General features: G+C 45.1%; 1 protein-coding gene across 2 annotated transcripts in view; it reads right to left on the bottom strand.

The window, feature by feature from the left end:
* DNAH9 (dynein axonemal heavy chain 9) overlaps window positions 1–23,428 on the bottom strand; it is a 285,309-nt gene that overhangs the window by 162,195 nt on the left and 99,686 nt on the right. For both annotated transcript variants that reach the window (XM_027516812.1, XM_027516811.1), the window contains exons 27-32: window positions 17,548–17,704; window positions 14,783–14,887; window positions 10,108–10,265; window positions 7,693–7,831; window positions 6,335–6,622; window positions 2,932–3,142 (exon numbers count right to left, since the gene is read on the bottom strand). In XM_027516812.1, coding sequence (XP_027372613.1) covers window positions 2,932–3,142; window positions 6,335–6,622; window positions 7,693–7,831; window positions 10,108–10,265; window positions 14,783–14,887; window positions 17,548–17,704 — 1,058 coding nt within the window. The remainder of the gene's footprint in view (window positions 1–2,931; window positions 3,143–6,334; window positions 6,623–7,692; window positions 7,832–10,107; window positions 10,266–14,782; window positions 14,888–17,547; window positions 17,705–23,428) is intronic.

Genomic DNA, 23,428 nt, shown 5'->3' with positions numbered 1-23,428 from the left:
ATTTACCTCATCAGACAGGAAAATGATAGAAAATGATAATAATTAAGATAGAATGACATTAGTACAGGATTAGATATAGGTGATGGAACAGAATAGAAAACCCAGAATCAGATGTCAATACAATTTTCCCTTTCAATATGCGAATTTCAAGTCTGTGCATTCAACCAGCCATAGATTGAAAATATTCGGGGAAAAAAAAAACAATTCTAGAAATTTCCCCAAACCAAAACTTGAATTTGCCATACTCTAGCAACTATTTCTAGCATAGTCTAGCAACATGCATATTCTAGCAACAATAGTAATGGCAACCCACTCCAGTGTTCTTACCTGGAGAATCCCAGGGACGGAGAAGCCTGGTAGGCTGCAGTCCATGGGGTCGCACAGAGTCGGACATGACTGAAGCGACTTAGCAGCAGCAGCAACTATTTACACAGCATTTACATTGTTTTTGCAACTATTTACACAGCATTTACATTGTGTCAGGTGTTATAAATAGTCTAGAGATAATTTAAAGTTTACAGGAGGAATATGTATAGGATAAAGCAAATACTACTCCATTTTATATGAGATCTTGAGCATCTGTGGATTTTAGTGTCTGCAGGAGTTCCTGGAACCAATATCCCAGGGATACCAAAGGAAAACTGCACATGTGAAAAGCTGGAATTTAGATTCAGAGATAAAGGATACTTTACTTAATAAATGGAGATTTCACAGTCAATTATCCATCTGGGAGGAAATAAGGCTGATTCTCTGCCTCACCTCATACTTTGTGATCATTCGGGTCTGACTATGTGCAGCCCCATGGACTGTAGCCCACCAGGCTCCTCTGTCTGTGGGATTTTCCAGGCAAGAATACTAGAGTAGGTTGCCATTTCCTATTCCAGGGGATCTTCCTGACCCAGGGGTCAAACCTGCATCTCCTGCATTGGCAAGTGGGTTCTTTACCACTGTGCCACCTGGGAAGCCCAGATAAGCCCCAAAATAAACTTCAGATGAGTAAAAAATGTTAATGTGAAAAGAATCTTTAAGTCCAAATTTATGATATTATGCTCTAAAATTAGAAAGAGTCATAAACTAAATAGGAATCCCAGATGCTAAAAAGACTAGACAGACATAATTTCCTTTTATAAAGTACATGGTAAACATGTCATGAAGTATCTGTAGACAAATGGAAGACAGATCAAAACCATTAGTGGTGCATATAACAGATAAAAGTTTAATGTCTTTGATGTATTAAAAAAAAAACTTACACACTGATAAGAATATAATAAGGAGGAATAAAATTACAAAAGAGCCAATTACTAAGACCGCTAAGAAGGAAAAGATGCTAAGCCTCATTAATAGTGAAATAAAAATTAGAGAGGCTACTCATTAAGTCCCATTTTTCAAGGCCTCTGATGGAAGACCCTAAATTAGAGGAATCCAGGCATATCACTTTGCTGACACAGGTCTGTATAGTCAAAGTTATGGTCTTTCCAGTAGTTAAATATGGATGTGAGAGTTGGACTATAAAGAAAGCTGAGTGCCAAAGATTCGATGCTTTCGAATTGTGGTGCTGGAGAAGACTCTTAAGAGTCCTTTGGCCATCAAGGAGATAAAACCAGTCGATCCTAAAATAAATCAACCCTGAATACTCATTGGAAGGACTGATGCTGAAGCTGAAGCTATAATACTTTGGTCACCTGATGCAAAGAGCTGACTCATTGGAAAAGACCCTGATTCTGGGAAAGATTGAGAGCAGGAGGAGAAGGGGGCGACAGAGGATGAGACAGTTGGATGGCATCATTGACTCAATGGACAAGAGTTTGAGCAAACTCTGGGAGATAGTGAAGGACAGGAAGCCTGGTGTGCTATATAGTCCATGGGGTTACAAAGAGTCGGACACAACTGAGCCAGTGAACAACAACAGGCAGTATACCCTGATGTAGTCACTGGGATGTTAGGCGGGACCTGAGATGACCACATTCAGGAAGCCACACTGCTTTTGGAAAGAGATCTGATCAGTTTGTGGAGAGTTTTCTCCATTTTCTTTTTTGCTCTCTCCCAGTGACAGGATACCCTTTCAACACCTGTCACAATTTTCAGTTCTCAGAAGGCGACACTGGGGTCAGCCCCAAGTGAGCATGGGTTTGGGACAATCTGAATCACTGTAGAAGGGACCAGCTCCTTGGCTCCAGGAACTCTTGCAGACACTAAAAATCCATGGATGTTCAAGATCTCATATAAAAGGGAGCAGTGTTTGTATTATCCTATACACTTGCACACATGCATATGTGCTCAGTCGCTAAGTCCTGTCCCACTCTTTGCAACCCCATAGACTGCAGCCGGCCAGGCTCCTCTGTCCATGGGACACTCCAGGCGAGAATACTGGAGTGGGCTGCCATTTCCTTTTTCAGATGATTTTCCCGACACAAGAATTGAACCCATGCCTCCTGCAGTGCAGGCGGATTCTTTATCACGGAGCCACCTGGGACGCCCCATCCTATACACATCTTCCTGTGGTCCCAGGATGCTCCTGAGATGAGTCTTCTGTAGCAGCCTCCCCATCACTCCTGGGGTGATACTGACAGGGAGGTACCCTCTGTGGGACGCTAGACTGCCTGCTCCTTTGGGAATGAGAGGTGGGCTTCCCTGCCTGACCCATGTCACACCCTCTGCCAGGCAATGTGGGAACCCCATGACTTGCAGTCCACAATCACGGAACTGCAGCTGAGAAGGCCTGCCTGGTTTATTCTCTCTATGAGCTGAAAAATCCCCAAGGAGAGAAAATACCCCAATGGATGATGATCCTCTCCAAGCCAAAATCAGTTTCTTTGATTCTTTTCACCTCCTCCCACCCCAAACTGATCAGCTCGGCTTTCCCTCCTCCGCACCCTCCCCACTGCCTTCTCATCAGCCCAAGTAGCTAAGACAGAAGCATCCTGCCCTTACCGTCCTTCCATTCTCGTGTGGCTGGATTGATGATGCCAAAGAGCTCATCGTTGGTGACCGCTTTGGGGTTGAGGTCGGTCCAGACAGGGCGGCGTTTCATGATCTGGTAGGTCTTGTGCAAGGACCTCAGCACCTGCGACTTGCCAGTTCCTGCACTGCCCACCACGAACACGGAGTGCCGCACTGCCAAGAGCTCCTCCAGCTGGACCACCTGGGAGACACAGAATCCGGCCAGAGGGACCGCTTGTCACTCACCCACATCCCCACCACTCCCCTGTGAGCCCGACTGATGCCTGAAGTGAGACCTGAGGTCAACACAGGAAGGGTTACTCCCCCCAGGATAAAATGGGGTCCTAAATGTGGGGCAACATGATTCGTTTATTCACTTATTCATCATGTGAGTAATTATTAGTAACCACTAAGTGCTAGAGAGTGTGTCTGGTGAGAGAGATTCAGAGATGACTCTCCAGCCCTTCCTGATCTCATAGTCTGATAGAGAAGCAAGTCATATTGACAAACTGCTATAATGTAAGGAGATAATTGAGATGTGGGTTCAATCCCTGTGTCAGGAAGATCCCTTGGAGGAGAAAATGGCAACCCACTCCAACATTCTTGCCTGGAGAATCCCATGGACAGAAGAGCCTGGTGGGCTGCAGTCTAGGGGTTGCAAAGAGTCCGACATAACTGAGTACATGCACACATGCAAGAAGGGCATAACTGCTATGGCTGATGTATTTACTAAATGCTGTGAAAAGAGACTGTTGTTGCTGTTCAGTAGCCAAGTCACGTCTGACTTTTTGCAACCCCAAGAACTGCAGCACACCAGGCTTCCCTGTCCCTCACCATCTCCTGGAGCTTGCCCAAATTCACATCCTTTGCATTGGTGATGCCATCCAACCAGCTGGTCTTCTGCCTCCCTCTTCTCCTCCTGCCTTCAATCTTTCCCAGCATCAGGATCTTTTCCAATGAGTTGGCTTTTCACATTAGGTGGCCTAAGTATTGGAGCTTCAGCATCAGTCTTTCCAATGAATATTCAGGGTTGATTTCTTTTAGGATTGACTGGTTGATCTCCTTGCTGTCCAAGGGACTGTCAAGAGTCTTCTCTAGCACTACAATTTGAAAGCATCAGCCCACCCCTGGAAGAGGGAATGGCAACGCACTGCAGTATTCTTGCCATGAGAACCCCGTGAACATGGACATTATGGCAACAGATAGAAAGAAACAGTAGATTTTATATAGATAAAGGGAGTATGAAAGGCTTCACAGGGGATGGGGCATTTGAACTGGGGCTTCAAGGGTGGGTAGGAGTTTGCCAAGAAGATGAATGGGAAGGATATTCCAGGCAGAGGAAACAGCACAAAGGCTTGTGGTGTGACAGCATGATGTGGTTGACCAGATGGCTTGATGAGGCTGGCGTCAAGGAGCTCTTTGGGGGACAGTGGTCACATGGGAGGCATCATCACTCTTGATGTAGTTTGCCTTCAGGCTCACCTTTTTACACTCTTGTATGCTTACTGGAATGAAAATGTGATCCTGTCACTGTCATCAGGTTGTCCTTTCAGTGGTTCTCCTAAGTTTCGGTGATGAAATCCCAAATCCTTACACTGGTTTACAAGGCCCTGTTGCAATCTGGCCCAAATCAGCTTCTAATTTTGTCTCTCATCCCTCAACACACACACATACCAGGTAGATGACTGCCTGAAGCTCTTCAGTGATTCTCTTTCCCATTTATATGCCTTGTCTACTTTTGAGGTCCTTTTCCTTAGAGACCATGGAAATGCTGCCTTGATTTGGGTTAACTGCTTTCTAGGTCTGCTGACAGCGATAATTCAAAGACTTCCCTTATTTGATTCTTGAATTTTTGAATCCCATGACATTTGTTTTTCATCCATGTTTTGTTGTAGTATGTTCTCAAATAGCTTAATCGAATAGGATGCCTGTGTAATATTAATAAAATCTGTAACTCCTTGAAAATATCTGATAACCTGGCACATAATGGAGTTTTGAGATCGTTTCACCTCAGAATCTGAAGGAATGGTTTCCTTGTCCAGTACTATCTGATATTGTTGGTGAGAGGTTCTGACATCATCCTGAATTTCATTCCTTCGTGGGTCACCTGTACACCTCAATCCATCACCCAGCCACAAAACCTTCATTTTTTCCTCTTGACCCTTGACTTCTGAAATCCCATTATGATGTGTCTTAACGTTCCCCCTTCCTGGCTGTTTTCACTTCTCTTCCTCATTCCCTGCCCTCCTTCACTACCTGCTCTGAGCCCAGAGCTGCTCCGAGGTTCTGCTTGGCAGACTGGAGGCCTCCTGGCTCCTCGTCCCCTGAGCCCTTTCTACACCTGCAACCCCCTCTGCTCTGCTTGATTTGTCAGTCTTCTTCCATCCTCTCTCCATCTTTCCAGAAATTTACTGTTATATCTCCTTCCCAGTTTTCACACTTCCATGGGACTATTCCTTTTCTTCCCAAGTTAATATTATCACTTTTAAAAGACTGCAGGATGCCTTCTCAAACCAGAGCTTTTTGATGAAATAACACATTGCTGAGTTTTTAGGGCTTTGGGTACAATATTCTGTACATTTTGAGTGAAAGTGGTAGTCACTCAGTCGTGTCCAACTCTTTATGACCCTGGAGCCCATGGACGTAGCCCTGCAGGCCCTTCTGTCCATGGGATTCTCCAGGCAAGAATACTGGACTGGGAAGCCACTCCCTTCTCCAGGGGTTCTTCCCGATCCAGGGATCAAACCTGGGCCTCCTGCACTACAGGCAAATTCTTTACCATCTGAGCCACCAGGGAAGCCTTCTTTGCCCTAAGTGTTATTTTTGCTGAATACTTTTGCAGAAAGTAACGTCTCTGAGACGCATCAATGTTATTATGGTGCATGAAGTAATTCACAGGAAAGGAACACGATATAACAGAGCCTGTGTCTCATTCCTCTGTGAGAATGTGAACCCCCGATGGTAGGGGCTCTGTCCCTCTCTTGCATTCCTATGACACATTCCACACTGTGGGTGTCCCTCTAAAGAGCTGTTGCTGTTGTTTAGTTGCTCAGTCACGCCTGACTCTTTGAGATCCCATGGACTGTAGTCCGCCAGGCTCCTCTGTCCAGGGGATTTCCCAGGCAAGAATGTTGGAGACAGTTTCTATTTCCTCTTCCAGGGGATCTTCCTGACCCAGGGATCCATCCCGCATCTCTTGCATTGTAGGCAGATTCTTTACCCCTGAGCCACCAGGGAAGCCCCTGTAAAGAGCTAGTGAAGTCAACTGAGTTTTTGCAGTCGATGAATATCTGTACATTGAGAGCAGCCCTTTGGGTTAAGGACGAAGTATAACCCATTGTTAAAGAAAAGAATTAAGAGACAAATCTCGAGAGGGAGGAAAAACCCCATGTACCTTGAGCACAAAGTTGTCCTCAGCCTGGAGTTTCAGTTCCACCACCGCCTTCCTAACCAGGGCTTCGAAGTGGAGATCTCTCCTCCGAGGGACATCCAGGGCAGGGAACAGGTCCCCGATCAGGCCCAGGAACACTGGCATGTCATCAGTCACGATCTTGGGGACGTTGAAATCTCGCAGCGAGCGCATCAGGACTTGATCCTCAGGCCGGTCAGGGTCTCCTCGCTTCAGGGATCCGGCCACCACCAGCACAGACTTGATGGCCCTCAGGCCCCAGTCATAGTGATCCTGGGGGAAGGGGGCTGCTGAGACCAGACATGCTGGAACTCGGGACCCACGGGCTCAGGCTCGTGTCAGCAGAATGAGATATCATGTCACTACTAGGTCACTTGGGAGGTCAAGGTGGGGGCAAAAGAAAAGATCTACGACATAGCAGATGAAGATTCCGGGTTCCTAGTTCCTGGTCTGGCCTGGAAAGAAGCCACATTTAAGGGCCAGAAACAAAGAGCACTGGGGTGCCATTTGATGTCTGACTCTCTCTCCCCAGTTTTCTTCATGTTCCTTCAGGCAGAGACCGCTCCCTCCAAGGGCTTTCACTGGCCATGCAATGTTTCTTATGGGACACTGGTAGTCTACGAGGTGTTACTAAGCATTGTATTAAAAAATGGAGCGCTACGGCCAAACAGGTTTATTTTTTAAATGCTGGGCTAAGCTAAGCTAAATTTTTAGTTAATAAAAAACATGTATCTTTATTATCTTAGCTAAGATAATAAACATGTATCTTTATTACAGAAGTTTCCTTGTTATAGTTTATTTATAGAAGTATCTTTATTATAGAAGTCTGCAGAGCTTTGAATATGCTTAGATAGGCACAGTGACTATCTACTATGAAACTGAAAAACTGAAAGTCCCTCAGTCGCGTCTGACTCTTTGCAACCCCATGGACTGTATAGTCCATGGAATTCTCCAGGCCAGAATCCTGGAGTGGGCAGCCTTTCCCTTATCCAGGGGATCCTTCCCAAACCAGGGATCAAACCCAGGTCTCCCGTATTGCAGGCGGATTCTTTACCAGCTGAGCCACAAGGAAAGCCCAAGAATACTGGAGTGGGTAGCCTATCCCTTCGCCAGCAGATCTTCCCGACCCAGGAATTGAACTGGGGTCTCCTGCATTGCAGGCGGATTCTTTACCAACTGAGCTATGAGGGAAGCCCATAGAGGGAAGTCTGATAAGTGGCTCAGACAGTAAAGAATCTATTATGAGAAGGTGCTATGTCTCCCTAATACCCCAGCTCCAGAATCTATCCAGAGCTGGGAATATCACACTTGAGTGGTCACCTGGTGTAACCAGGGAGGGTTACCTGTTTAGAGAGAAGCTCTTTGCACAGCTGGTAAAGGGTGATGAACTTCCTGGCTAATAACCGTGCCTCGATGAATCCTTCGGCCACCAGCATGATTTCACAGATCAACTCAAAGTCCGGGACAACCATTGCACAAGGCCTGTGAGAGGGAGACATAGGGCTGACTGGGTCCCCAGCCACGCCTGGACAGGAGCTTGTGAGACAAGAGACACTGGCTGAGATCATAGATGAAGGCATGTGTGAGGGTGGAAACTGAGACCTTGCCAATGATTTCATCGAAGATTTTCAATGTTAAAATGAATTAATAAGGGTAAACAGGGAGTGGACTTGCCCGCTCAAGGTGATGGATGATGTGATCAGATGGGAACAGAGTTGGAGCTATGACTCAAGTCTTAAAGCTAAGTTTAGTGTGCCTTACACAAGGCACAGATTAGTGAAGCCTGAGTAATTAGCAGATTACAGGTTAGTAATTAGCCCCAAGTTATCACAGATTTGGGGCTACTGTTGAGGAACCGAGTCTCTCTAATCTGTCTAGTTTTCATCCTGAAACTTGTCTTCTCCAAGTCCAGACCCTCAGAGATTATTCTACACTTATTTGCATACAAATGCCAACGCCCAATGCCAAGAGCTGAAGTCAGTACCTGTTAACCCCACCTTGCCACAAAATGAGAAATAGAATACCGAAGGGAATTTTTATCTGTATATAAGAACTTACTGTGACTTTTCCTTCTACTTCTAGTAACATTTTATTTTATGGTTATTTCATTTTTAAAGAATTTCTTTCCCTTGTATTTCTTTTCTTTTTTTTAAAGTCTGTATTGAATTTGTTACAACATCGCTTCTGTTTTATGCTTTGGTTTTTTGGCCATGAGGCACATGGAATCTCAGCTCCCTGACCAGGGATTGAATCCCACCTACTGCATTAGAAGGCGAAGTCTCAACCACTGGACTGCTGGACAAGTCCCTACGCTGTGCTGTGCTTGGTCGCTTCAGTTGCGTCCGACTCTGCAACACTATGGACTGTGGCCTGTCAGGCTCCTCTGTCCATGAGATTCTCCAGGCAAGAACACTGGAGTGGGTTGTCGTACCCCCTTCCAGGGGATCTTCTTGACTCAGGGATCAAACCCATGTTTCTTACATCTCCTGCATTGGTGGGGGTTCTTTACCATTAATGCCACCTGGGAAGTCCAGAGAAGTCCCTACAATTACTTAATTTTAAAATTATGAGGTATGTAATAGGAGCTTAGAGTAGTTATGTGTCTTTATTGCATTTCTCTATAAGGAAAGCTACAACAAACCTAGATGGTGTATGAAAAAGGAGAGACTTAACTTTGCTGACAAGGATCTGTATGGTCAAAGCTCTGGTTTTTTGTAGTCACGTATGTATGTGAGAGTTGGACCATAAAGAAGAGTGATTGGTGAAGAACTGATGCTTTTGAACTGTGGTGCAGGAAAACACTCTTGAGAGTCCCTTGGACTGCAAGGATATCCAACCAGTCAATCCTAAAGGAAATCAGTCCTGAATATTCATTGGGAGGACTGATGCTGAAGTTGAAATTCCAGTACTTTGGTCACCTGATGGGAAGAACTAACTCATTAGAAAAGACCCTGATGCTGGGAAAGACTGAAGGCAAAATGAGGAGAGGGCAGCAGAATGTGAGATGGTTGGATGGCATCACTGATTCAATGGACATGGATTTGAGCAAACTCCAGGAGATAGCGGAGGACAGAGAAGCTTGGCACGCTGCAGTCCGTGGGGTTGCAAAGAGTTGGACATGACTGAGCGACTGAACAACAACCATGCATCATTTCCAGGAGTGTCACTTGGCACTACTGTTTGTGGAAAGCAACTTGGCAATGTGTGTCGAGAGCCTTAAAAATGTTTCTCCCTGTTAACTCAGTGATTCCATTTCTGGGAACCTAGCCAAAGAAAATAATCATGCATACAAAAAAACTACTTATGTATATTTTACCATGATGAATAAATTTATTTTAAATGTCAGAAACAGTCTTAACGTTTAACTACAGGGGACTTGCTAACTATATTGCGGACCATGCACTTGATAGAATAAAACACAGTCATGAAATGAGATTTCTTAAGAATATTTAACAGAAGAAGAAACTATTTTTGATAGGATTGTGACAAACTATGAAATTAAAGAACAATGCCAAACTGTGTGTAGACCACAAACATACACTACAAATGCGTAAATTCTATGCCTGTAAAGAAGAACAGAACACAATTCGGCAAAAAAATCATTGTACTGCTGATGGCATTAAATGTGTTTTATATAATCTACTTTTTAATATATGTTCTACATTTCTTCTAGCATATATGTCTTATGTTTTCAGTGGAAAGAATAAAGAAGCTTGTCTCTGGGGTCCTTGTATGCCCAGGGCAGAGTGAATGCTCACCTGAACAGAGCCTTGAGGTTTTCGGGCAGCTCTGTACGACCAGCGTAGCCTGGGTTCATGGTGATGAAGATGCCCACAGATGGGTTCAAGCTAATCTCCTCTCCAAGGAAGTTGAACCGCTGCTTCTTGTCTCGAATTGCATCTTGAATGCTTTTTACCTGGTGAACAAGTCATGGGAAAACGCCCCCTCTGTGTTCCAGGGGTCGGATGGTGGCTAAGGCTGGGATCCCAGGGTCACACTGAAGGACAGGCCTAAGGCCTGAGCCCTGGACCCTTTACTAATGGGCACTGAGTGCGTGTCTAAAGGATCTGGCTGCCCCTAGCCCCATGCCCATGCCTATCACGTGGTGCCTAAAAGGTTGGAGATGGACAGCTCTGAACACTGGTTCCCTCCCCCCATACTGACTGCTGTCCTGAGCACAGTTTTGGATTAAGTCGTGGGATCCCCACCAGCATCCTTTGAGGGGAGCTCTTTATTATCATCATCCTCTTTCTCTGTAAAGAATTGGATGCACCGAAAGGGGAGTAGTTTGCTGAGCCCTCCACAGCTGCTCAGTGCTGGTATCTGCATCAGAATCCAGATCTGTGGATTCTGGAGCCTGGGCTCTCAGCTACTACAAGATGGAAAGAAGGAACACCAGGACCTACTGCCCAGGCTTGCTCTAAGGAATAAGTGAAATAAAGTCCACAAGGAGTTTAGCACACACACAAAAATGCTCAACAACAGCAACTAACATGGAAACTGTTAACCTGTCCTCCATCGCTGCAGTGTGGTCCTTATCTGGTCTTAACTCTCTCAGCTCCTCCCCCATCTACATTTCTACAACAGACCTGGAAAGCACAGGTGAGTCCAGCAGGGATGGAGTGTCTGGTGAGGAGAGGAAAGAGCCACAGTGGAAAGGGAGGCTGGGCCAGATGCCCAGGGGCCAGTCATGTCTTTCTAAAGAGATTAGAGTTTTTCTTAAATGTGGTCTGGAGCCAGAGGGGATTTACGCTGAAGCTTGACCTGGTCAGATGTAGATTCTAGATCATTCTTAGAGCAGTGAAGCAGAGACAGAAATGAAATTCACCTATTTATTTCCACACCTGCTGCTTTGGGAAAATGTGTGCGAAAATGATCAGCAGCAGAAGGAGGGAAGGCAAAAGGGCCTCTCTTGTCCAGCCAGGCCCTAGGACATCTGCAGAACTGGGAAGTCGGGGCCAGTGAAAGGTTTTGAGTGAACCTCATGTGTATCAGCTGTGCTCAGGTGTTTAGAACAGTCAAGGGTTCTGTGGAGGTTGGGCTGCAGGGATGTGTGTCTGAATATGTGTGCGAGAGAGACAGAGAGCAAAACAGCTGGAGTGTATATAAGAGAGAAAGAGAGGGGAAGAGTTGGACTATAAATAACAGAGAGACAGAGAGCTGGGCCATATACCAGAGGGAGAAGCAGAGGGAGAGAAACAGAGCTGATCAGAAACAAAGGAGAGAGAGAGAGAGAAAGAGGCTCAGAGTGAAATAACTGGAGTGTGTATAAGACAGGAGAGAGGAACAGCTGGATCATAAACAAGACAGAGACAGAGACAGAGGAGAGGCGGAGAGAGAATCAGAACTGGAACACTTATGAAAGAGAGAGAGAGACAGACAGCTGGACCAGAGAGACAGACACACAGACAGACAGAGACAGGAAGAGGGGCTGGAGGAAGCGGACCATCCCCCACAGGTGAGGATGTTAGTGTCCAGAAGGGCGGTTTCTGCCAGAACACCCAGCGGTTCCACAACTGGGATTCAGCTTCTTTCCCAAGTGAAGATCTAATGACAGAATTGCTGAGCTTACAGCAATTAGCTTGAGACTGAAACTTCTTCTCCATGCACAGAATGTCCATGCATCCTGGCCGAGGTGGCCTCCAGAGCCCGGCACGCTGGCCCAACAGCCCAGATTCTGCTGGTTCCCATGGCGCTCACAGCACCACTCTGCCCTGGGGCCCCTCTCCTCCCTCATCGCCCAGTGAGGGATGTGGGGTGAAACTATCACAACAATGTGAACCAGCTATACCCCAATACAAAATTAAAAAATCAAAATCAAAAACCCTGCCTGGCTCACTCCATGCTTCTCTCTGTAGGGGCAGATTGAAGTCTGCTTTCTTTGGGAAGTGCAACCCATTCATCCCATTTTACATTTTAAAAAATGTTTCTGTGTTTTTACTTTAGACCTTAGGCCCACTCCAGTGTTCTTGCCTGGAGAATCCCAGGGACGGGGGAGCCTGGTGGGCTGCTGTCTATGGGGTCGCACAGAGTCGGACACGACTGAAGCGACTTAGCAGCAGTAGCAGGCTCCTCTATAAACAGTGTTTCATGGGAGCTCCCCTAGCTCTGAGACACTAGCATCTATTTGTTCAGAGCGTTAATTTTTGAAACACTGCTGTGCTGGGTTCTAGAGCCCCTGCTAGCTGCTCTGCTGTGTCTAACCGCTTCCAGCCACAGCCCAGCACACAGTCAGGGCTTGAATCTGATCAGGGAGCATGGAGGGGACCCAGGCTGGAGGCGCAGGGTAATGGCTGGCCCATATAACCCAAAGCCTTGGGAGCTGATTGCAACAGTAGTGGCAAAATTCCAGAAAAAAGGAAAGTAGTATCTTATACGTTTAAAAAATAATTGTTCTTGGAATTGCTTTACCTTTCCCAGTTGGATACGTAATTCTGCTTAACCAATCTGACAGAGAAATGAAAATTTCCACCCATGAGGACACTGAGGCATGCTCACTTTTGTAGAAGTTACTGGGAAGAGGGACATGGACATGTGAGGAGCGGAGAGGAGGAGAGGGGAGGGTGGGGGAACTGTCACAGCTGCTGTGGCTTCTGCACCAACATGCCAACCTGGATTGCGGCGTGAACACAGTGCAATTTTCCCCTCTGGGGTCTATGATTTTAAACAGTAGCAACTCAGCTTTTGCCCAGGTGGTTGTCAGACCACTTTCTTGAGAATGTGTCCTTAGATATATTCCTGGATGAGAATGTGAAAGCATCAGGGAATTCCAGGCTGAATTGATTTCATTTAACTCCAGAAGCAAAAGGCAACTGATCTTGGAGACCTCATTACTGCCCTTGTGTTGGGCAGTTTCAAAATTAGGCAAATTCAGTATCTGTCTGTTCTACACTGGGGACAGTGGCTGCTGGGCACTGCCTCATTAGTTAGGATGCTAAGTTTGCTAAGACAGCCAGACCTGGGCCCGCTGAGAAGGAGTGAAGGGTGTAGAGGAGACCAGAGAGACTAGGGAGTAGACCCTTCTTCCCTGTCCTGTGTGTTCCAACCTTCTACTTTCTTCAACCCATTTCCTTCAGGGTTCAAGTAATAATGAGAGTAATCATCATCACCACCACTCCACCATCACCACCACCACCACCACGGTAGTCACCACCCTTATTGTCACCACCATCACCTCGACCGCCACCACCATCATCATCACCATTATCATCAGCAGCAGCATCACCACCACCACCACCATCATCACCATCATCACCCTTATCATCGCCACCACCATCACCATCATCACCACCATCACCACCACCATCACCATGACCACAACCACCATTATCACCATCACCATTATCATCATTATCACCATCACCACAACTACCACCACCATCATCCATCATCACCCTTATCATCGCCACCACCATCACCATCATCACCACCATCACCATCATCATCACCATGACCACAACCACCACTATCACCATCACTATCACCACCATCACCATCACCGTCACCACCACCACCACCATCACCATTATCATCATCAGCATCACCATCATCCATCATCACCCTTATCATCGCTACCACCATCACCATCATCACCACTATCACCATCATCATCACCATGACCACAACCACCATTATCACCATGACTATCACCACCATCACCATCATGTCAGAGACTGACATTTATTGTGTGCCCACTATGTGTAGGGCTTTAAGTTAACTCATTCCATAATTATTACAACCAGATCGAGTAGGTACTATTATTAACTCCCTTTACAGATGTGGAGTTTGAGATATTGACTTGCCCAAGGGCACATGGCTAGTAAGTGGCAGGACAAGAAGTGAACACTGGCAGTGTGGTTTCAGAGCTGACACACATAACCACTTCTCCCCACCTTGTCTGGCTAACTCTACAAGAACCTGCTTCTTTCACAATCCCAGCTATATGTGGAACTTGGTCATATAATCTCTGGAGCCCAAGGCAAACCCTCTGCTGACTTTGGTCTATCTGTCTCTCACTGCTCCCCTTTTGTCCCCTGACTCCTTGCAGGGACACATGGAGACAGCCTGTTGGTAACCTCTAGTACTAGGTGCTGCGTTGGGCCACCATGGGTCTGAGTATTCATGACAGACAGTTCCGTGCCTTTTCTAAGGAGCTGGGCTCTGCCATCTTGCTGAGCCTTTCCTCATCCCCAAGAAACAGGTGCATGGATGTTCTTTCTTCCCATTTTACAGAAAAGGAAATGGAGAATCAAGGCCAGTAAATGTATTGGTAGGGCCCTGTGGATACCGTGTGCTGCACCCATGCCTGATTTAAGCAGATAGAAGAAATGCAACAGGGGGAAGGGTGAGGAGAGGGTGAAATCAAGAGGATGCAGAAGTCCTCAGTGCTTGGCATGAAGACCACATGTTCCCATCAACTTTTGCCCCCTGTACCTGCACCGCCACCACTGACAAGACCTCCACAGAGATTCGATTAAACTCATCAAAACAGCCCCAGGCACCAGTCTGAGCAAGGCCCTTGTAGATGTTGCCGCAAGACTGCAAAGAGATGTACAGAGATTAAATTACCATCCGTGCTAGGCTTACCATTACATGTCTAAGTATTGATAATTTTCTATCCCCTTTATTATAGAACTCCAGGTTCCTTAAAGACCACTGGTTAGAAACTGGTCAATCCTAAAAAAAAAATCAATCTTTAGTATTCATTGGAAGGACTGATGTTGAAGCTGAAGCTCCAATACTTTGGCCATCTTATGGGAAGAGCCAACTCATTGGAAAAGACTCTGATGCTGGGAAAGATTGAAGGCAGGAGGAGAAGGGGACAACAGAGGATGAGATGGTTGGATGGCATTATTGACTCAATGGACATGAGTTTGAGCAAACTCCAAGAGATGGTGAAGGACAGGGAAGCCTGGCGTGCTGCAGTCCATGGGGTCGCAAAGAGTCAGACATGACCAGCAACTGAACAACAACAACAACTATTGCATACATCTAATCTATATATCTCTCTGCATGCATGCTAAGTCACTTCAGTTATGTCCAACTCTTTTCGACCCCATGGACTGTAGCCTGCCAGGCTTCTCTGTCCACGGGATTCTCCAGGCAAGCATACTGGAGTGTGTTGCCATGACCTCCTCCAGGGATCTTCCCCACCCAGGGATGGAACCCACGTCTCTTACATCTCTGCATTGGCAGGCGGGTTCTTTACCAGTAGTGCCAGCTGGGAAGCACCAATCTCTCTATCATTTATTTATTGATCAATCAATCATCTATCGCTCCATTTCCATTTATCTATCTGCCCATCACTCCATTCTCTATCTGAATAGCTGAACAAGAAAGGGAAGAGGGGGTTTGACACTGCTTAGTGAGGCTGCTTGGTTACAAAGGATGTCTGGTGTCCAGGAAGTGGTCACCTTACTTTTGCTGTGTCCCACTACAGCTATACTTACTGTTCTTGCTCTGATCTGTGTCTGGACTAGACACACATGGCTGAACTTTCTCATGGTTCAAACAAATTGAGGGCAGACTCGTCCTTTCATCCCGAACTCTTAGAGGAATTGGTGGGGTCAGAGTTCAGTAATCAAGTTTTGAAAGGACTGAGTAAAATGACCTTAGTGACCTCTGACCATGGAGCCAACTCATCTCTTCCTGTTTCCCATGTTAGGTGTGACTTTAAGAAATATGCCTTTCCTTCTTCAGTCAATATCCAAGGTCTTCCATGTCTAAGTGTGTCCTCCAGAATGTTCCTCTTGGGAGAGTATGTTTATCTCAGAAATGCTGCCATTGTTTAACTCTAGAAGAATCTAGAAAGTTTATTCCTAAAGCTTAGCTTGTTTCTTTAAAGGGAGAAAAATATTTCTTCTTCCAGCCTGGCTTAAAGAGAAACGTTATCTTTATGAGTTCATCAATAAAAGCAACCATATTAAAATTTAGTGCGTAGACTATGGGAGCATAGCTATTTTGGGCCTGAATCCTCATTTTGTCTGCTTTCTGTGAGAAAACATGGTGCTACAGGATTCTGCAACTCTGTGCAGCAAAATTTTATATACAAGAGAAATGATTAAAGTTGCAGCAGATCAATCTCATTTAAAGAGTTCTGTATGGGGTAACTGCAAGTGCTATCTTGCAGTCTCTAAAACTATTTTAAAATTGAATTTATTTTGCAATCAACGTATCACATCATTTATACCTATAAATATTTGATCTATTTAATGTAATTATTTTCTTTTTCTGCCCTAAATTTATTTAAATGCCATCCTATTTTCAAAAGGGACTTCTGGCAGTCTACAAAAATACACACAATGAAAAAAAAATGAGACAGTGAGATAACCTATTATTATGCTTTTATAACAAAGAATCTATGTAAGGTCTAGCTGTAAGCAGAATGTTGCTAAGAGGTGACCTAATGGTTGTCTTGTTTCCCTTGCCTTTCTTTATGACACAGCGCCTGGAATACATTTGATATTAAAATAATGTAAAAATGAAGCGTGCCTGAATGAAGAATATTAGCCTTGCTCTTGTCTTTTATGTATCTCTTGCTAAGAACAGAGGTTACTGTGACTTCCCTGGTGGTCCAGGGGTTAAGATTCTGCTTTCCAGTGCAGGGGACGCGAGCTCCATCTCTAGTCAGGGAACTAAGATCCCACACGCTGCATGCAACCACAGCAAGAAAAGCCCGCGTGCTGCAACTAAGACCCAGTGCAGCCAAAAATTAAAAAAAAAAAGAATAGAGGTTACTCTAGTCTGTCTTCAGAAGCCAAATCTGCCCTTGTAGAGTATTGTGCCCTTGAGAAATTCTGGAAAAATGCCCACTTTTACAGAAGAGCACATCTATGGCTTTTAAGTGAAGACTTTCATATCAACCACTTATGAGCCTTTCTGTGCTTCTGGGTCAAGTAGTGAATTTAGGCCTTTGGACATATGTTCAGCTTCCTCATTCTACAAATGATGGAAGGAAGGTCCCAGAGGGTAAGTCACCCATCTGTGGCTGCAGAGCTCATTAGAGGAAGTGGATTCCATGGTGGTGAGGTTTAACAGGAGGTCACTCAGCTCCCAGGGCCAAGGGTCCCCATGTCTCCTGTGGAGAAGCAGAGACCTCCTGGTCTGGGTCTCTGAGCTTGGCCAGAGCGGCATGGATAAAGCTGATCAATGGTTTGGGCCACCACCTAGCCCCAGCCCCTCCAAGGCTGGGCCTGTACCTTGTAATCCATCTGCTCGGAGCAGTTAAACACGTAGACCATGACGCCCAGAGCCCGGCCCAGGTCCTTGGTGGTCTCTGTCTTGCCTGTGCCTGCAGGTCCTGCTGGAGCCCCGCTCATGGTCAGGTGCAGGGCCTGGGTGAGGGTGATGTAACACCTGCCAAACACAGAAAGGTGGAGGAGGTTGGTCCTAGTGAGACAGGACTGAGGTTCAAGGCCACAAGAGGCTTGACACAGCTTCTGTAAAGGAAAGCCCAGACCCCACCAGTCTGCTCCCCTCTGTGCTGTGGGAGGAGGTTTCTAAATGGCACCTTCCTGACTGTCTTGACCTTCCCCTCGCTTATTTCTCTAGCTCACTTCTCACCGTCCTTCCCACTGCCCCACCCCAAGTACTCTTAAGTTCATTTGTGAAGAGGTATTCTCACTTGCTTAGCACTGTGGTCTGAATGTTAGTGTCTCTGCTAAATCCATATGTTGAGACCATATCTTAACTCCCCAAAGATTGTGGTATTAGGAGGCAGGGTTTTCAGGAGATGATTAGGTCATGAAGGTGAAGTCCTCATGAATGGACTTCGTGCCTTAATAAAGAGATCCCGAACAATCCTTTGTCCCTTCTACCGTGTGCATACAAGTCCCTGTGTCCCTGTCCTTTAAGATAAATGGCTTTTGCTTTAGTCTCCCAGGTCTCCCCTGAGCCTCAAAGAGCTGACTCAAGAGTTAATGACAAGGGAATTCCCTGGTGGTCCAGTGGCTAAGACTCCATGCTCCCAAAGCAGGGCGCCCAAGTTCCATCCCTGGTCAGGGAGCTAGATCCCACATGCTGCACCTAAGAGTTCAAATGCCCAAACTAAAAGATCCTGCAAAGACTTACGCAGGAATGTTCAAAGCAGCAATATTTGTAACAATAAGAAACTGGAAATAACTCAGGTGTCCATCAACCATGAATGGATAAACAAAATGCAATATATCTGCACAATGGAATGCTATTTAACAAAGTAGTGGAATCAAGTACTGACACATACAACATGCATGAACCTTAAAAACATTAAAATGAAGGAAGTCAGATGCAAAAGATCCCATACTATTCCATTTACGAAATGTCTACAAGACACAGAGATAGCACATCAGGGGCTGCCTAGGGAGGGTGATGGGAGAGAGCTCTGATTGCAAACAGGGTGGCAGCAATATTCTAAAGCTAAATTGTGATCTCGGCTGCACAAGTCTAAGAATTCACTAGAAGTCATTGATTTGTACACTTGTAATGGGTGTCTTACTTTAAGACATGTAAATTGTATCTCAACAGAGCTTTTAAAACTGTGGCATTGGCTTTTTTAATACCTAGAAAATCAATACAGAAGCTCTCAACCTGCAGTGTAGATGGGGGGTGGGGCTGTCTGAGGAAAGGGGTGTCTCTGAAATGAACTCTTTGGTTCTGAATCTGATGCTAGAGTTGACCAGAATCTCTGACTTAACACTTTTCTCACCAGATGGTGACTGCACCTCCACTGCCACCAAAATTGCTTTGAAAAGCTTTGAAGTTCCTGAATTCTCCTTTAATTCAGTGTGAAATTCCCATAGCTACTTCAGCCTTTGACAAAGAAACCCAGGAAGGCAGTCTGCCCAGGTGGAGAGAATATGCAGAATTGCTATTCTACCTGGAGTTCTCCTGTGTAATGGGGTGAGGAGGGGATGGGCGGGCTGCCTTTAACCCCTGGGGACCTGGGCTCATGCAACTGAATCACGTTGTTATTCTGTTGTTGTTTAGTCACCAAGTCACATCCAACTCTTTGCGAATTCATAGACCGTAGCCCTCCAGGTTCCTCTGTCCACGGGATTCCCCAGGCAAGAATACAGGAGTGGGTTGTCATTTCTTTCTCCAGAGGATCTTCCCGACCCAGGAGTCGAGCTCATGTCCTCAGCACTGCAGATTTTTTTTACCACTGAGCCTTGGGGGAAGCCCTACAGCTCCTGATCTGTGAGATGGGCCAGAAGGTGAGGTGAGTCAGAAAGTGAAAGTGTTCATTTCTGAGTCATATCTGACCCTTTGTGACCCCATGGACTGTGGCCTGCCAGGCTCCTCTGCCCATGGGATTCTCCAGGTAAGAGTACTGGAGTGGGTTGCCATGCTCTCCCCTCCAGGGAATCTTCCCGACCCAGGGGTCCAACCCAAGCCTCCTGCACTGCAGGCAGATTCTTTACTGAGCCACAAGGGAAGGCAAGTCAGGGTTAAGGTGAAAAGCTAGGTCCCACCTCACCTTCCTCAGTCACTGTGATCACTTGGCAACGCTTCTCTCCAACACTGATAGCTACATCCTCAGAGTTCTATGTGCAGCCTTAACCAAACCTGTGCTCTTAGGCTGAGCTCTGCCTCCACACTGACCCCAAGGCCTTCCATCTCGCCAGTCTCAGGCTTCTTCCTGAGGCTTCACCCAGACCTTTGAGGGCCTGCTGTAGCCCTGAGTATCCCCACGATGAAAGGCAACTGCCTGGACAGGGGAATCCTGGCCCCCAGCCAACTCTCCCAACCTTTTACTGTCCCACAGCTGCCTCTTCTTCTCAGCTAGGGGGCAACTCAGACCTCATCTCGCTGCAGCAGCAAAGCTCTCAAGGAATCTGAGAGCCCAGAAGAACAAGGTTCCACAAAAACAGAATTCTCAAGGAAACTCAAGAATCTCCCAAAAGAAATACTCAGATCTGGGTGTCAATCTCCTTTTGAGCATCTACTGAGCTTCTGAGTATCTCTAGAAGAAGCACTTGGGGGGAAATGCCAAAATACATACATACATGTGTGTGTGTATGTGTGTATATATATATCAGAGAAGGCAATGGGACACAACTGAGTGACTTCACTTTCACTTTTCACTTTCATGCATTGGAGAAGGAAATGGCAACCCACTCCAGTGTTCTTGCCTGGAGAATCCCAGGGACGGGGGAGCCTGGTGGGCTGCCATCTATGGGGTCGCACAGAGTTGGACATGACTGACGCAACTTAGCAGCAGCATGTATATATATATATATATATATGCAATTGCTCATATATATTATGGGCAATTATATATATAATTGCCCATAATAACAGGAACTCTGGAGCTGGAAGGAATTTCTGAGATCAACTAATCCAAACCCCTTAAATCACAGATGGATAGATTGAGATTTGTGGGTTTCCCAGATGGCTCAGTGGTAAAGAATCCACCTACCAATGCAGGAAACATAGGAGACATGGGTTTGATCCCTGGGTAGGGAAGATTCCCCTAGAGGAGGAAATGGCAACCCACTCCAGTATTCTTGCCTGGAGAATCCCATGGACAGAGGAACCTGGTGGGCTGCAGTCTGTGGGGTCACAAAGAGTCGGACATGACTGAGCAGGCACGCACAACGCAAAGAGACTGAGGTTAAGGGAGGGAAGGTGGGCTGTCTAAGGAGTTCTAGTAACCAAGGCAGGGGCAGTGGGCCTTTGGCTTGGGCCATGAGGAAAACACAAAGAAAGGAAAGAGTATTCCTCCCCTCTGTATGTGTTGGGAGGGGTGGAGGGCACTGGCATTACAGTTGGGCCACTGAGCCAGCAGGATGTCCTATTCTTTGGGACACACACTCCTCCTCCAAGATTCGGTCTGCAGTCTCATTAGACTGTCCATCTCTTTAAATGTCTAAGTCGCTGCTTCAATCTGCTCCTGTTTCCTACTGAGAGGGCAGATCACGCTGTTGTGGTTCGAGGCAAGGACTCAGGAGTCAGACATACTAACTTCAAAGCTTGCCTCTACTACAAAGCCTTTGTGAAATCCACCCAGGTTAATAAACTTTGGTGCCTTTGAAAAAATGTGTCATTGGGGGTCTATCATACAGGATTTTCTTTGCACAAAGGAATTTAGATAGATCTGCTGCCTCAAAAACAACTGCAGAGACTTCCCTGGTGGTCCAGTAGATTAAGACTTTGCCTTTCAAAGCAAGAAGGTGTGAGTTTGTTCCCTGGTCAGGGAGTTGAGACCAAAACACCGAAACATAAAAAGACCAGAAGTGATATTGTAAGAAATTCAATAAAGACTTTAAAAATGGTCCACAGTTGAAAAACAAACTTTAAAAATAAACAAAAATAAAACAACTGCAATTATGAAAATGGCAAGGAATCACTGACTAACCCCAACATGAATATGCATTAATTTAGTTTGATTGCTTATCTGGAAGACAGATTTTTAATGTTAGAAGAGATCTCAGAGGCTTGGCTCTTTAACCATGCCACTCTGCGTCCCATTAAACCCTTCAAATACTGTCATGCAGCTTTGTCTTCCAGTAAGACATGGTTTATTATTTTAGAAGCTGGCCCCTTCCACCGTGGGTTGGTTCTAATTGTTGGAAAGGCCTTCCTAGTACTGAGCTAAAGTCGGTTTTACTTTCTTCGGGCAAGTGATGTCTACCGGCTTTGTTTTTATCTGACCCACCAGGCTCTTGTGAGGACAAGATGAGATAAGAGATAAGATAGTGCCTTGGAAAGTAGAAAGCTGATCCACTTTCAAGATATTATCTGTTAAGATAATAAATACAGGAAATGTAGCTTTCCCTTTTCTTTTTCTTTTTTTTTTTTTTGATACAGTCATTCAAATGGCAGATTAAAGAAAATATCAAAGGTGCTATATCTTGATTTCAGCTATGAATAGATTTGAGGCTATTCTAGCCATGTGGTTTGGCTAATCTTAGAGTTGGTGAAATCACAGCTGATTTTATTCATTTCCTATTGCTATACACACACACAAAGAGGCTTTTAAAAAAACACCCATTTATAATCTCATTTCTATACATAGGAATCCAGGTGGCTCCTCTACTGATGGTCTCACAGGGTCAAAATCAAGGAACCAGTTGACTGGACTCTTATCTGGACCCTCTTGGGGAAGAACCTGCTTCCAGTCTCCTTTGAATTCTTGGCCGAATTAAGCTTTACTAGTTGTAGGACTGAGGTCCTCGGTGGAAAATTTTAAAGAATTTTTACTGCAAGGCAGTAGATGGGTAGAATAGGAGATAAATTTACAAAGACCAACTTTTTCCTATACACAACTGAATTTTGATGAGATTCTGTTTTTCAGGTTTTTCTTTTATGGACTATACTTTTGCTGTTATAACTAAGACATCTTTGCTTAATTTCATTCATCAAAATTAACAACATTTGCACTTCAAAAGATGCTATGAAGAAAATGAAAAGATAAGCAACAGGCTGGGATAAAATGCTTGCAAACACATATGCAATATATCCAGAATATACAAGAAAGTCTGAGAACTTAGTAAGAGTACAAACAGCTCAATCAAACAATAGACAAAAGATATGAACAGAAATTATGCCAAAGAATATATACAAATGGCCAATGAGCACATGAAAATATGCTCAATATCATTATTACAGAAATACAAATTAAAACTCAAATGAGATCCTACTTCACATCCACTAGAATGGCTACAATAATAAGACATAATAATAAATGTTGTCAAGGATGTGGAGAAATGGGAAGCCTCACACATTGCTGGTGGGGATATAAGACAACCAAGTTAGTTCAGAAAATAATTTATCAAAAAGTTAAACATAAAACTGCCATACCACCCAACAACTCCTCTCCTAGGTATTAACCCAAGAGAAATTAAAACATATGTCCATGCAAAAACTTGCAAGCAAATGTTCACAGAAACACTGTTTGTAATGGCCCCAAACTAAAAATTACCTAAGATAACTGGATAGGCAAAATATGTCATTATCTGTAAAATGGATTATTGTTCAGAGATAATAAGTAACAAATTACTGACACATATTTTATAAGGAAAAACCCCCAAACATCACATAAAATGAAACAAGCCAGACACAAGAGACAACACACTGTAAGATTCCATTTATAAGAAATGT

The sequence above is a fragment of the Bos indicus x Bos taurus genome, chromosome 19, assembly GCF_003369695.1.
Source record: "Bos indicus x Bos taurus breed Angus x Brahman F1 hybrid chromosome 19, Bos_hybrid_MaternalHap_v2.0, whole genome shotgun sequence".
NCBI classification, from domain to species: domain Eukaryota; kingdom Metazoa; phylum Chordata; class Mammalia; order Artiodactyla; family Bovidae; genus Bos; species Bos indicus x Bos taurus.
Note: the sequence above shows the minus strand (reverse complement) of the source record. Positions and strands in the feature narration are given on the sequence as shown.